Source organism: Emydura macquarii, unplaced genomic scaffold (assembly GCF_026122565.2).
Source record: "Emydura macquarii macquarii isolate MOO-44397 ecotype Brisbane River unplaced genomic scaffold, CSIRO-AGI_Emac_v2 contig_2676, whole genome shotgun sequence".
NCBI lineage: Eukaryota > Metazoa > Chordata > Testudines > Chelidae > Emydura > Emydura macquarii.
In genome coordinates, this window is record NW_027132813.1 from 18,895,805 (window position 1) to 18,908,293 (window position 12,489).

General features: G+C 41.7%; 1 protein-coding gene across 1 annotated transcript in view; it reads left to right on the plus strand.

Moving 5' to 3' along the window:
* Positions 1 to 12,489, plus strand: part of INTS7 (integrator complex subunit 7) — a 43,238-nt gene that overhangs the window by 1,910 nt on the left and 28,839 nt on the right. Inside the window, exons 2-6 of the mRNA XM_067565004.1 lie at positions 1,599 to 1,728; positions 3,215 to 3,361; positions 5,654 to 5,791; positions 10,078 to 10,124; positions 10,940 to 11,139. Coding sequence (XP_067421105.1) covers positions 1,599 to 1,728; positions 3,215 to 3,361; positions 5,654 to 5,791; positions 10,078 to 10,124; positions 10,940 to 11,139 — 662 coding nt within the window. The remainder of the gene's footprint in view (positions 1 to 1,598; positions 1,729 to 3,214; positions 3,362 to 5,653; positions 5,792 to 10,077; positions 10,125 to 10,939; positions 11,140 to 12,489) is intronic.

The following is a 12,489-nucleotide window of genomic DNA, read 5'->3' on the forward strand; positions in this document are numbered from 1 at the left end:
CCAAATTTCTTGGTCAAGGTATTGTCAGAGAAAAATATTTTGCGGTCTGTTCAAAAGCATCTAGCAGTTGAGGTTTGGCTCATGATCCGTTATTCTTGGATGCTGATATATGAGAGCTTAGTGTCTGTGAAGAATCTAGGAGCACTTCTAAGTTATGGACTGAATGGAATTATTTGTTTTAAAAACATTTATTAATGTGAAAACCTTGTCTAGCACAGCATGACCCCAAGCTAGTTGTAGCCTTCAGGTGCTACTACAATATACATGTTTAATAATAATAATAGTTAATAATAATGAAAGTGAATATTGATTCAAGTCTGTGGGAGCTGATGGGATGCCAGTGCCTGGAATTTGCAAGATTGTGCTCTGTGCTTGCTCTGTTGCCCTTAACTCTGTGTATCTAATATCCTAGTGATATTGGTGCAGCATATTCCTGAACTGACTTCTGTAGTACCAAAAAGGAAACAAAAAGAAGTACAGTTAGTGGCTACTCACACAATTTTGAAATAGTGCTAATTATGAGCATATTTGTATTTAGCTTGAAAGCTATCCTGCTTACGAGTTAATGATGGAAGATAGATGATGACTCAGTTTTCAATAGATAGGGACCAAAAGAGATGTTCGACATTGCGAAAAGTGTTTAAAATGTCAATTTTAAATACCCTCTGCAGAAAGAACATTTAATTTCCTTTCCACTTTCAGAAAAATCAAAATTGTCCTGAGAGTTTACATATTTTTATGTATGTATGTTTTATCCTATCTATGTCCATGACCCTGGTCCTACTAACACTTAAGCGTGTGCATAGCTTTGCTCACGTGAGTAGTCCTGTGGACTTCAGTGGGACTACTCATGTGTAAAGTTAAATGTGTGTTTAGGTCAGTGGTCCCCAAACTTTTTACTTTGTGCCCCCTCTGTCTGCACCCCACCCCACCGCCCAGGAACCAGGGCCGGAGTTGGGCTGGGAACAGGGCTGGAAGCGGAACTGAGGCTGGGGCCGGAGCTGGTGGCTGAGGCTGGGGGCAGGGCTGTGGCCACGGCTGGGAGCCAGGGGCTGAGGTTGGGGGCAGGGCTGGAGATGCAGCTGCAGGCGGAGTGGTGCAGGGTAGCGCTCCATCCCAATGGGGGCTGGCCCGGGCCCTGCGCTACCCCCCCCCTTCCCCCAAACTTTCCTCCGCACCCCCTAGCGGGACACACCCCACAATTTGGGGACCTCTGGTTTAGGTGTTTTTGGGATCAGTGCCCATTGTAATGGATGTTCTCATTATTCATATAAATGTCTAATCTTTTTTTAAAATGTCCTGCTAAACGTCTTGCCTCAATGGTATCTTCTGGCAATGAGTTCTGTGGGCTAACTGCATCGAGCATGTGGGGGAGTGTTTCTTTTTCATCAGTTGTGAATCGGTTGCCTTTCAATTTCATTAACTGTCTCCTTGTATTTTATGAGAGGTTAAATAGATAGCCCAATTTACCTCCCATATTAGATTTCAGTCGTGCCCCATCTTATTTCCACTCTAGATAATCTTAACTTTTTCAGTCTTTCCTCAGAGAAAACCATAGCTATACTGCTAGAAAATAATTGTTGTTGTCTTTCACATAGGCCTTAGGTCTGGAAAACTTGGGGAGCAATGTGAAGCTGTTGTCCGTTTTCCCAGGCTCTTTCAGAAATATCCATTCCCCATACTCATTAATTCTGCATTCCTGAAGCTGGCTGACGTTTTCAGAGTTGGGTAAGTAGAATTGGTCTTATTGCACTGCTTCGTATCCCTGATCCTCAAGTAGCATATTATTTTCTCTGATCTGTGTTCCTTTTGAACATTTCCCTACTTCACGATATCCTGCTTTCCCTACTTCACAACTGCTGTCCTGTCTAAGGAGGGTTGGATGGACTCTTGTTTGGAGCCCTCTGACATCATCCTTAGTAGTTTTGAGTGTTAACGAACAACTAAAGGCATTTATCATTCTATCCTTCTAACGCTTTGTCTGCAGTGGGAATTTGCTTGTTCCAACCATTGTTGATCAGCTGTCAATGTAGATGCTGCAAACCCTAATGTCGATACGTTCAGAGATCTTGCATAGGAGATTAAAACACACCAGTTCTATTTGTGATATAAATAACTAAAGCCTGATCTGTAGCTATTCCAAATGAGAGATTCCTATTGAAGTATGTGATAGAATTGGGACTGCGCTGTAACTTTTGAATACTGTATATGGACCTGGTTGTTGGGATATTTACTATATGAATAAATAAATATGTTTAGTTTAACAGGGGGCTCTAAGGGAAAAACAAGCAGGAAGGAAACCCAATGTGGCAAGTGGCTTATCTTGAGCCAAACACTTAAGGGCTATTAAAGAGATAAAGCCTTTTTCTGTAATGGCATTCACGCAGCAGCCATCAAAAGGACTATAGCAGTTTGAAAAAGAACACTCTCTTGAGTGTGAGGGGAGTGTTTTGGCGAGACACAGAGAGACACAGGGACCATGCTGGGGTGTCTGAAGCTGCTAGGCCTGGCTGTGTCATTATTGCAGGATGGTAGGGCTTAGATAGGATAGACATGCATGTAGACTTGGTTTTGAAATCCTTTTACTCTTACATTTTTTTGTTTCTATTGGTTTGGGTTTTTTTTAAAGAAGGTTGTGTGATCACTACGTGCACCATTGGTGGTCACAGCTCCCCAGTGGATGAACTGCATTGCTGGACCTAATCATACTTGCTGGGCAATTGATACACAGGGTATTGTAGCCCAGGACTCACTCTGAGTGGGAGAATTGCAGAATTCCAGCCCAGGATAGGTATAGGCATGAGGCCTGATGCCTGAGGTAGGGTGCGCTTAAAGAGGGGCCAGAAGTGCAGCTAGCCCTGTAACTATGACAAGATCAGTGGGTGTGTTCTGGGCATGGAGCAGCTGCAGGATCGGGTCTTTTAGTGTGCATGTATAAGGCAAACATAAGTCCCACTGACACCTGCATCCACTCAGATCTGATTGTAGTACTACTACTCCCAATATATTTAGTGTCAAGGCTGCCATTAATTTCAATAGGAATAGGGTTGGGTCCAAAAGAGAGACTAATCCTAGTACAAAACAAACTTAAAATAGGGTGTTTTGTAGTGATGTGTACATTTAATTTATTAACTTAAATCAGTTATAATCATTTTTGTGAATTTCCATTACACAGAAGTTTATATAAGTTCTTCTTATCTGCATCTCCCAATAGAAACAACTTCCTGAGGCTGTGTGTCCTAAAAGTTACTCAGCAGAGTGAGAAGCACTTAGAGAAGATCCTGAATGTGGATGAGTTTGTGAAAAGAGTTTTCTCTGTAATTCATAGCAATGATCCAGTTGCTCGGGCAATCACACTCAGGTATGTCTTTCTAATTCAAAACTCTTATTGCAAAGCTTTATGTGACAGCTGTTTAGTTAGAAAATTAAATGTTCGTCTTTGTAGTCTTTGAAAACTGGAATTAATTCTGCAACGTTAAGAATGAAAGCAGACTATTTCCTCTTATGCAAAAGGAAAGTACAAGGCAACTGTTTTAAAGGGAGTAAGGTAATATATATTTGATCGGAATAAGGAGGATAGTAGAGACATCCATTTGTGATGGTGAGAGTTGTGCAGATGTATCAGAGAGCAAAACTAGATCTTGTATATGCAATATCGGTGGGTTACATGTACAAGTAACTTGTGTTTTCTGCCTCCTTGAGTGTCTAAAATGTGTGTTATGTTAATACACGTGCATTTGATATATTGGGATCACAAACTGTTCATAAATTTCTAGTGGTTTCACTACTCCTTGAACAAAACGAGTATAATTTGTTAACTTTTATATATAGAATTTAATTTTTTTATATCCAACTTCTTGTTTTCACCATTTATACTGATCATTTTAGATTTTTTTTATCTACCTCTGCCCTTGAAACTTTCTGTGAACTTGGAGGAAATTCCCCTGCATTATCCAAGTGATGCTCAAGGTGTAAACTCTTGACTCTCAGGAAAGCCAATGAGAAATGCACAATCAAAACTTGTGTGTATCTTGAATAATAAAGATAACATGTTGGAGTCACCCAAACCATGATGCGGTAAATTGAATCTCCCTGGCAGCTTGGGTGATCTGACTATGGTGGAAGATTTCACCCAGAAGGAGGACTTGTGGTGTTACCACTGCTGTCCTCACTTACATTTTCTGGAACCTTAATTGAGCTCTGTTGATATAGGCTTCTCAAGTGATGCCTTGGATCAGCACAAGTCCTGACTACATCCCTGCATTTTTGAGGATGTCCTGGTATCCTACAGAATCTCACACATGAACAGTTGTTTAGTACTTTGGTAACTTCCCCTTGAACTCCACTACCAAGATCTAGGCAATTCTGTGCACATATCTAATTTCTTCTGCTTTTGTTGCTGATAGTTTAATTATATTGCATTTCCTTACTGTGACTTGCTTAACCAACTTGTATGACCGTCTCTAATCCTTCTACACTAGTGGTCCCCAAACTTTTTCTTTTGCTCCCCCCCCTTACTGGTAATGCAATCTGTCCATGCCCTTCACCCAAGGGCTGGGTCTGGGGGCCAGGGAGTGGAACTGCGGGCTGGAGCAGTAGCTGGTGCTATGGCCAGGAGTGGAGCAAGGGCTGGAGGCCGGGGCTGGGGCCTGAGCTGTGGCTGGGAGTGGGGTTGGGGTCAGAGTGGGGTTGGGTGGCACTCCCTTCCTGTCCCCTGTGGGGACTGGGCCAGCCCTGCAGCACTCTCCCCAAATGTTTCTCTGCGTCCCCCTAGGGGCGCGTGCCCCACAGTATGGGGACCACTGTTCTACACTATCCAGAATGACAATACCCTTTTTCTTTGTGATGCCTAGTTTATATCTAGTTTCATAACACTGAGAAATAAAATCTGCTTAAATGTAGCTTTCACCTTCAAAGTCATCTCTGTAAAATGTGAACAACAATCAAAGGCAAACAACTTTTTCCCCCCTGTAGAATACTTTGCCCATCGCTTCCCTTCATCCAAAATTGCCACCAGTAGCAATATTAAAGACCGGGGGCATTAAAGCAGTTTTTATTAACTTCTGTAGCTCATCCCCTCTTCTATATTTTAAGATTATTCCTGAGACTATACTTTGATACCACAATTTCACAAAAGCACTTTACTTGGGCCAGATAAAGCAAAATATGTCCACAGCTTTTTGCATTACCTCATTTTAATATTTCTTTGAGGCATTTTATCAGATTCACTATTCATCATCTCATTTTTTGTGACTCTTTGCTTACTGACTTCAAGGGCCAGTTCAGTAACTTAACAGGAACTAGAGAGCTGAACTGAATTTGCATATAAATTTACATAATTCTTGAGTTCACAAAGTATATCTGTCATATATGCATCTTGATAAATGAATTAAATTAGTTGCTGGTTCAGCAATTAAAAAATCTGCGGTTGGTTAGTTTTGTTCTCCCTGACCGGTTGTGAGAAGAAGGAAGGCACAGACTCAGTTTTGTGACTAGGTAGAAAGCTTTTGGCCATAATTATGTATGTCTGAGCTTTCCTAAAGGAATTACTGCCGATTCAGTTCCTATCTTCCTAGTTGATTTTAACTCTGGTTCACATTTCCCTTACACTGAATTAGCCACTTTCTGATGCTGCTGTGATTTATTTCTATAGAATGTTGGGGAGCATGGCATCCATAATCCCAGAAAGGAAGAATGCACATCACAGTATTCGCCAGAGCCTGGATTCCCATGATAATGTTGAGGTCGAAGCTGCTATATTTGCTGCTGCTAACTTTTCTGCACAGTCAAAGTAAGCAGCAAATTATTCTGTACTCTTATTGTTTGTATTTTAAGGAGTAGAAGCTCTATCAATATATTAGGAGTCTACACTGTCGTTCAATAAGTCCGGGATCTATACTTCTGTAGAACTTGCCATGTCATATATGGGGAGGTACAAGAGAGATCTGTACCATTAATAATATACAGCATGACTATTGCAGGAAACTTGAAATCATATTTAAAACCACACTGGTGGGAGGCATTTAAATCTCATTGAAATTTGCTTAACATTTTTTAAAAGCTTCTCCACTTAAGTAATATAACAGGGAAGACAACTTCAATTAAATGAACATGTCAACTTAAAAATCACACTCTTATTTAAAATTTTTCTTTACTCTTGTTAAAAATAATCCCTCTAATTTCTGTCATTGAAAGAGATTCAAGGGAAAACTTTTTTCCATTTGTTTACTTTGTACATTAGACAGTATTTTGTTTCATTTCCCCTTTATAGTCAGTTACCCTTGTTTTTGTGAGTTCTTTCACTGAAGTGAAGATGATGATTTAAAAAATTCCAAAACTCAAAAAAAGGAAATATTACAAATGGCAAAAATTGGCAAGGGGGCTCGGACAGATAAAGTGTTTGAATCTACTTTCAACTCTTTATTTATTTATTTATTTTAATTTGACTATTTCAAGTTGATGGTGTTGCTCTAAATTTCCTGCAACTTACTCTTAAAATGTTAAGGATGTCAGGAAAATGAGTGCATCTGGCAATTACAATTACATTTAAAAAATTCAGTGGACTCCATTTAAGATGGGTGTCTATTTTTCCAAACCAAACTGACATTTTATACAGTTCCTGCAATCACTAAAGGTGAACTGTATAGATTTGGGGTCTTATTAAAAGAATCCCCAAAACCTTCTTGTGCAGTTTAAAGAGGAAAATATTCTGTAACATACATTACCTGTGTTTTAACAAAATCTGTGCCAATTTCCACCTCACTGGAATCTGAACTGCAAACTCCCTGATTTCTCTGGAGGACTAAATGATAATACAACTGCCATAAACAAAGGTTTGAAAGAATCACCCCTTCTGTTTCTGGAGAGTTTCATAAAAATCACCATAATCTGAAACTGCTTTATCCTGCAGATTCAGTAATCAACTGCATTGACCTATTTTTTTAATCAATTGTCTGTTACTCCTTGAGCCCCCTATTTTTTCTTCCAAGAATAAAGACTGGGTCAAACAAAACTTCTTGCTGTTGTTCAAATAGCATTACACAAGGGTAGGGAAAACATTTGGTTCCACCACTCTTTCCCTGGAATATTAAGAAGTCTCTACAAGAGAGCATTTGTAGCAAATGACATTATTTTAAAATCACTATATTATGTGTTAAACAATGTTAGTAATGGAGCTAGAGAGAGGCAATTTCTCTTGTCTCCAGAGAACTCACCCGCTACAATATTGATATTGCAACACTGAGTGAGACTAGACTGGCTGGAGAAAGTTCCATCAGTGAGCTAGGTGGCGGCTATACTTTCTTTTGGAAAGGAAAAGCAGAGGATGAAGACAGGATTCATGGAGTTGGATTAGCATTTAGAATATCTCTCCTGAAACAGCTTCCTGACCTCTCTGTTGGCCTGAATGAATGGCTCATGAAGCTTCAATTCTCTCTGAATCCTTTACGATGTGTCACTGTCATTAGTGCCTATGTGCCTACACTGACTAGCACGGAGGAAAGCAAGGAGCAGTTCTACTCAGACCTGCACTCCATCCTCAGATGAAACTCCTAAGTGACAAGCAGAAAGCATTCGTTGAATGGTAGAATGATCTCACTTCCATCTCAAAGATACCTAGGTTTCAGTGCCTACAATGCAAGGCCTAGTTTGAACTAAAGAGAATGCAAAATGAGTGGTGGGAGAGGAAAGCTGCAGAAGTTCAGTATTATCCAGATACTAATAATGCAAAGATGTTCTTTGACTCTCTCAAAGCAGTCTATGGACTATCTAAATCTGGTACAGCTCCTGTGAAGTTGGCAGATGTCTTTGATGAGGGTTATGCCAAAGAAGGAATCAGAAAGAGATGGGCTGAACACTTTAATAGCCTATTCAATAGGCCATCCACAGTCAATCGGCATATCCTCGATCAATTACCTGAGAAACCCATCAAAGAGGATCTCGATCTGCCCCCATCAGTTGAAGAGGTCATGAAAGCCATCAAACTATTGAACTCTGGCAAAGCGTCTGTAATGGATGATATTCCAGCAGAACTGTACAAGTAGCAGGTCCAAAGGCTATCAAGGTATTTCACAACAGCTTGAGTAGCATTTGGGAGGAAGAAGAAATGCCACAAGACTTCAAAGATGCTACTATTGTATCACTATTCAAAAACAAATACAGCAAAGCTGACTGTGGAAACTACAGAGGCATTTCTGTCCTCTCTACAGCTGGCAAAATACTAGCTTGTGTTCTACTGAATAGACTCATTACAAACATATTTCAAGAGAATCTGCCAGAAGCACAGTGTGATGTCAGACTAGGTCATAGTACTACGGACATGATTTTTGTCATAAGGCAGGTCCAGGAAAAATGCTTAGTGCAGAGCATAGACCTGTATGCAGTTTTCATCAACTTGACCAAAGCTTTTGATACAGTCAAAAGAGAGGGACTGTGGGCTGTTCTACATAAACTGGGCTGCCCAAGAAGGTTCATATAAATCGTCCGTCTGTTCTGTGACCACATGACAGTGCAAGTACTCTAATGGTGACTCTTCTGACGCATTTAAAATCTTGAATGGAGTGAAGTAAGGCTGCATACTTGCTCCAGTGCTGTTCAATTTGTTCTTTGCCTGTGTCCTCAGCCATGCCACAGGGGACTTGGATCTGGGGATATACATCTATTACCGACTCGATGGCCCCCTCTTTGATCTTTGAAGACTCAGAGCTAAGACCAAGATGCTGGAGAGACTTCTTATTGAGATACTTTTTGTAGATGACTGCACCTTGATGGCCCATAGACATGACGACCTTCACATCATCGTTAACAGGTTTTCTGAAGCATCCCTGCTCTTTGGCCTCACCATCGGTCTCAGTAAGACAGAGGTCTTGTTCCAACCAGCATTCCAGTGCCCCAGCACCAGGCATCTTCATCCAAGACATACAGCTAAAAAAGATGGATCAGTTCAAGTATTTGGGCAGCACCATCTCGAGTGATGGTCCCCTGGATAAGAAAATTGCTTCCAGAATCAGTAAAACTAGTCAGGCCCTTGTCCAACTCTGAACAGAAGTCCTCAACCAACACAACATTCGTCTCACCACCAAATTAAAGATCTACAGTGCAGTGGTTTTAGCATCTCTCCTATATGGATCTGAGACATGGACTTTTCATAGATGGCACATTAAAACAGCTTGAGCAATTTCACATGCGCTCCCTCCGTTCAATAATGAGCATATGTTGGCAGACAGTGACCAGTATTAAGGTCCTTGAGAGAGCAAACACAACCAGCAGTGAGGAGGTGCTATGGAGAGCACAACATGAGTGGACTGGATGTGTCATCAGAATGGAAGACCTTCATCTCCCAAAACAAATCTTGTATGGGGAGCTGAGGCAGGGCAAAAGGAAGAAAGGTTGTCCCTGTAAGCGCTTCAAAGAAGAGTAGTCTTCGGTGGGCTGGCCCCAGCTTTAAAGAACTCAAGCAAGTGGCTCAGAACAGGACTGACTGGTGGCCTCTGACAAGATCAGCATGTAACAAGTTTGAGCGGAATCGACAAAATTGTCTCCAGGCTGCATGTGAAAGATGCTATAGAGTTGCATCATCAAACCTCACAGATACAGACTTCCCATACCCTCAGTGTGGCCAACTCTGTGCATTAGGGTTTGGACTTCAGAGTCATATGCGTAGCCATAGATGAGAATTGTGACAATGTCATTGTTAGTGATGGTCTACCAACAGCAGCAGCATTGGAGCAAATGCTTCTACTTGTATTGGCAGTGATAAAGTTGGGCAAGAGACTCAATTCTATAGTTAAGCTAAGTGATAGATTTGATAGATCTGTAATCTCAGTTTGAGATACAGAATGATGGAAACGGTGCACTAAGTGGCATCATTCTGTGATATTGACATGGAGCAGCAAATTTTAGTCCAGCAAACAAAAATGTCTTTCTGGATTTGGAAAATAACTCTTAAATCTTGAAGTTTACCGGCATGACTCTGCTTTTTTATAATTCCTCTTAATTTCTTGGATTGTTATTTAACTGTAACAATTTGCAGTTCAATTGAGTTTCAGCTGACCTAGACATTGTCTTCTCTCTCCACAGGGATTTTGCTGGAGGAATATGTAACAAAATCAGCGAAATGATTCAGGGTATGTAAGTATATTGAATACTGAGATGAACGGAAAAGCTTTTAATATTTATTGTCCCTCCTAATGTTTAAATGCCACCAGAATCCATTGCTCCCTTGTCTCTACCTTTCCCCGAAACACTCCAGTTGCCTAAAAATAAGAGAGCTAACAACTGATGCAGGCCAGGGCTGTGGACTACAGCTTGAATGTCTTAAAAATGTAAATGTCCAAAGCATGTTCTAATGTATTTGATGGTGAACTGAATCCTCGTGTGTGTGTGTGTTATGGTATGGAATAGTATGTCAAAATACAATGCAATATCATTTTTTTATGTTGACTTAGAATCTCTAGGTTTCTCTCTTTGCCTCTATTCCGTGACAAGGCTGCTCTTCAATCTTGAGCCTTTTGAAGTGACTTAAATGTTATAACACTGGTCTCTTTTCTTTTATTATAATTGGCATAATGTAATTTAATTTGAAGGATGACTATTAATATAATTGAGATGCAGCCGAAGGAGGATTGTCTCCCATCTACTTTACCTGTCCATTCTTAAGGCTGTTTTGATTAAGGAGAGCTGGGTCCCATTCTCCTTGGAGACTGACAGAACTGCTCTTTAATGGGCTGGTGAAGTCTGTTTTAGCACTGAGATACCTGCTGTTTCAGAAATTTAGTCCTCCCTCCCCAGTGCTTCCAGCTGCTGCTTCCCACTACTGGCCTTCACTTTGACTGTCTGTGCTTTTGTCTTAATGTCATCATTTTCATTTAAATGTAGTTTTTGAAAAGTTAAAGGTTCATTGAGGTCTGCTGGCACCTGAATACATCTTTCCGTGTACTAGGCTTAGCCACTCCAGTGGACTTGAAGCTGAAGTTGATCCCCATACTACAGCACATGCACCATGATGCCAGCCTGGCCTCCAGCTCCCGCCAGCTTCTCCAACAGCTGGTAACATCCTATCCTTCCACCAAGATGGTCATAGTTACTCTCCACACCTTTACCTTGCTTGCTGCTTCCTCTTTGGTGGACATACCCAAACAGGTAATACTTAATTTTTGTAAAGGTAATCCCTTATTTGAAAGGGTAAAACCAACTTAAATCAGTCACTTCCTTTCTGATGGTGAAAATGGTTAGATCATAGTCTGTGTTCTGTCCTATGCCTGCTGCAGATGAAAAGTACCCCAGAAACTGCCATTTATATATATATTTTTTTGTCTCTTCAAACCCCTTCTCTGCCCCCTCCAAAAATCCTTTGCAAAGGGTAATAACATCTCATGCCCTGCTTCTCTTGGAGAGCTTACTTCTTGCTGCTTGTCCACGGACCCCTGAACCAGCACCTTCTTCTCACCCTATCTCCTTCTCTGATTAGTTGAGACTCTCTCTCCCCACCACCCCAGTCTCTTGTCTGCAGACCAGAAAAATGAATATACAGTAGAGGCTCAAAGATATGAACACCAGAGTTATGAACTGACCGGTCAATCGAACACCCTGTGAAACCGGAAGTAGGCAATCAGACAGCAGCAGAGGGGAAAAAAAGAAAGAAAGCAAATGCTGTGCCTGTATTGCAAGGTCGTCATGCAGAGCAAAAACAGTTTGGGATCTGCACTGTTCCTGTAAACCAAGGGTGCTGTTTCACCCCCTCCCACAGTGGGGGAAGCTGTTTTCACCCCTGTGCTCCGGAGCCTGGGAAAGAAAGCTCCCTGCTGATGCAAGGAACTGAAGATTGCAGCCAAAGTCTGGCCTGAAGCTGGAGTGGGAGTCAGCTGCGCTCTGGAGGAGTTTTAAAGGTCTGCAGCCTGTGCACCAATGTGGTTGCACTCCTGGATCCTGCCAGCACCTCTGGGAGTTCAAGGGGCAGGGGAGAGAGGAGTGCTGGCACCCAGCTGGCACCAACCCCCTGCCACGTGCTGCCTCTGGAGCATGGCAAGCAGTGCACTAAGCAGGGTGAGCCCTGGGGAGAGGGCTGGGCCTTGTAGTGCCAAGAGTGTGGGGCAGCCCACCCCCCCCCCCCCCCCCCCCCCCGTTCAGCCCAAAGGCAAGAAACAGGAATAGGGCAGGAAGCTGCTTGCAAACCAGGCAGTGCTTCCAGGTGCCACCTTTGTAGAGATCTCTCCCAGCCACAGCTGGAAGACACTGACTGCAGGGTACTGTACCATAATGTTTTGTTTAGAGTTGTGAACATTTCAGGCTTACAAACAACCTCCATTCCCGAGGTGTCTGAATCTTTGAGGTTCTACTGTAAATGTAAAATCTGTAAAGAGTCTCAACTGGTGTAATTTACCCACTGGTGTAATTTACAAATATCAGTCAAGTCATGGAACCATAGTGATGCTCTCTGCTTAAAAGGGGAATGTTTTCCTCTTACGTTTTTGTAATTCTGTGGACCCAGCC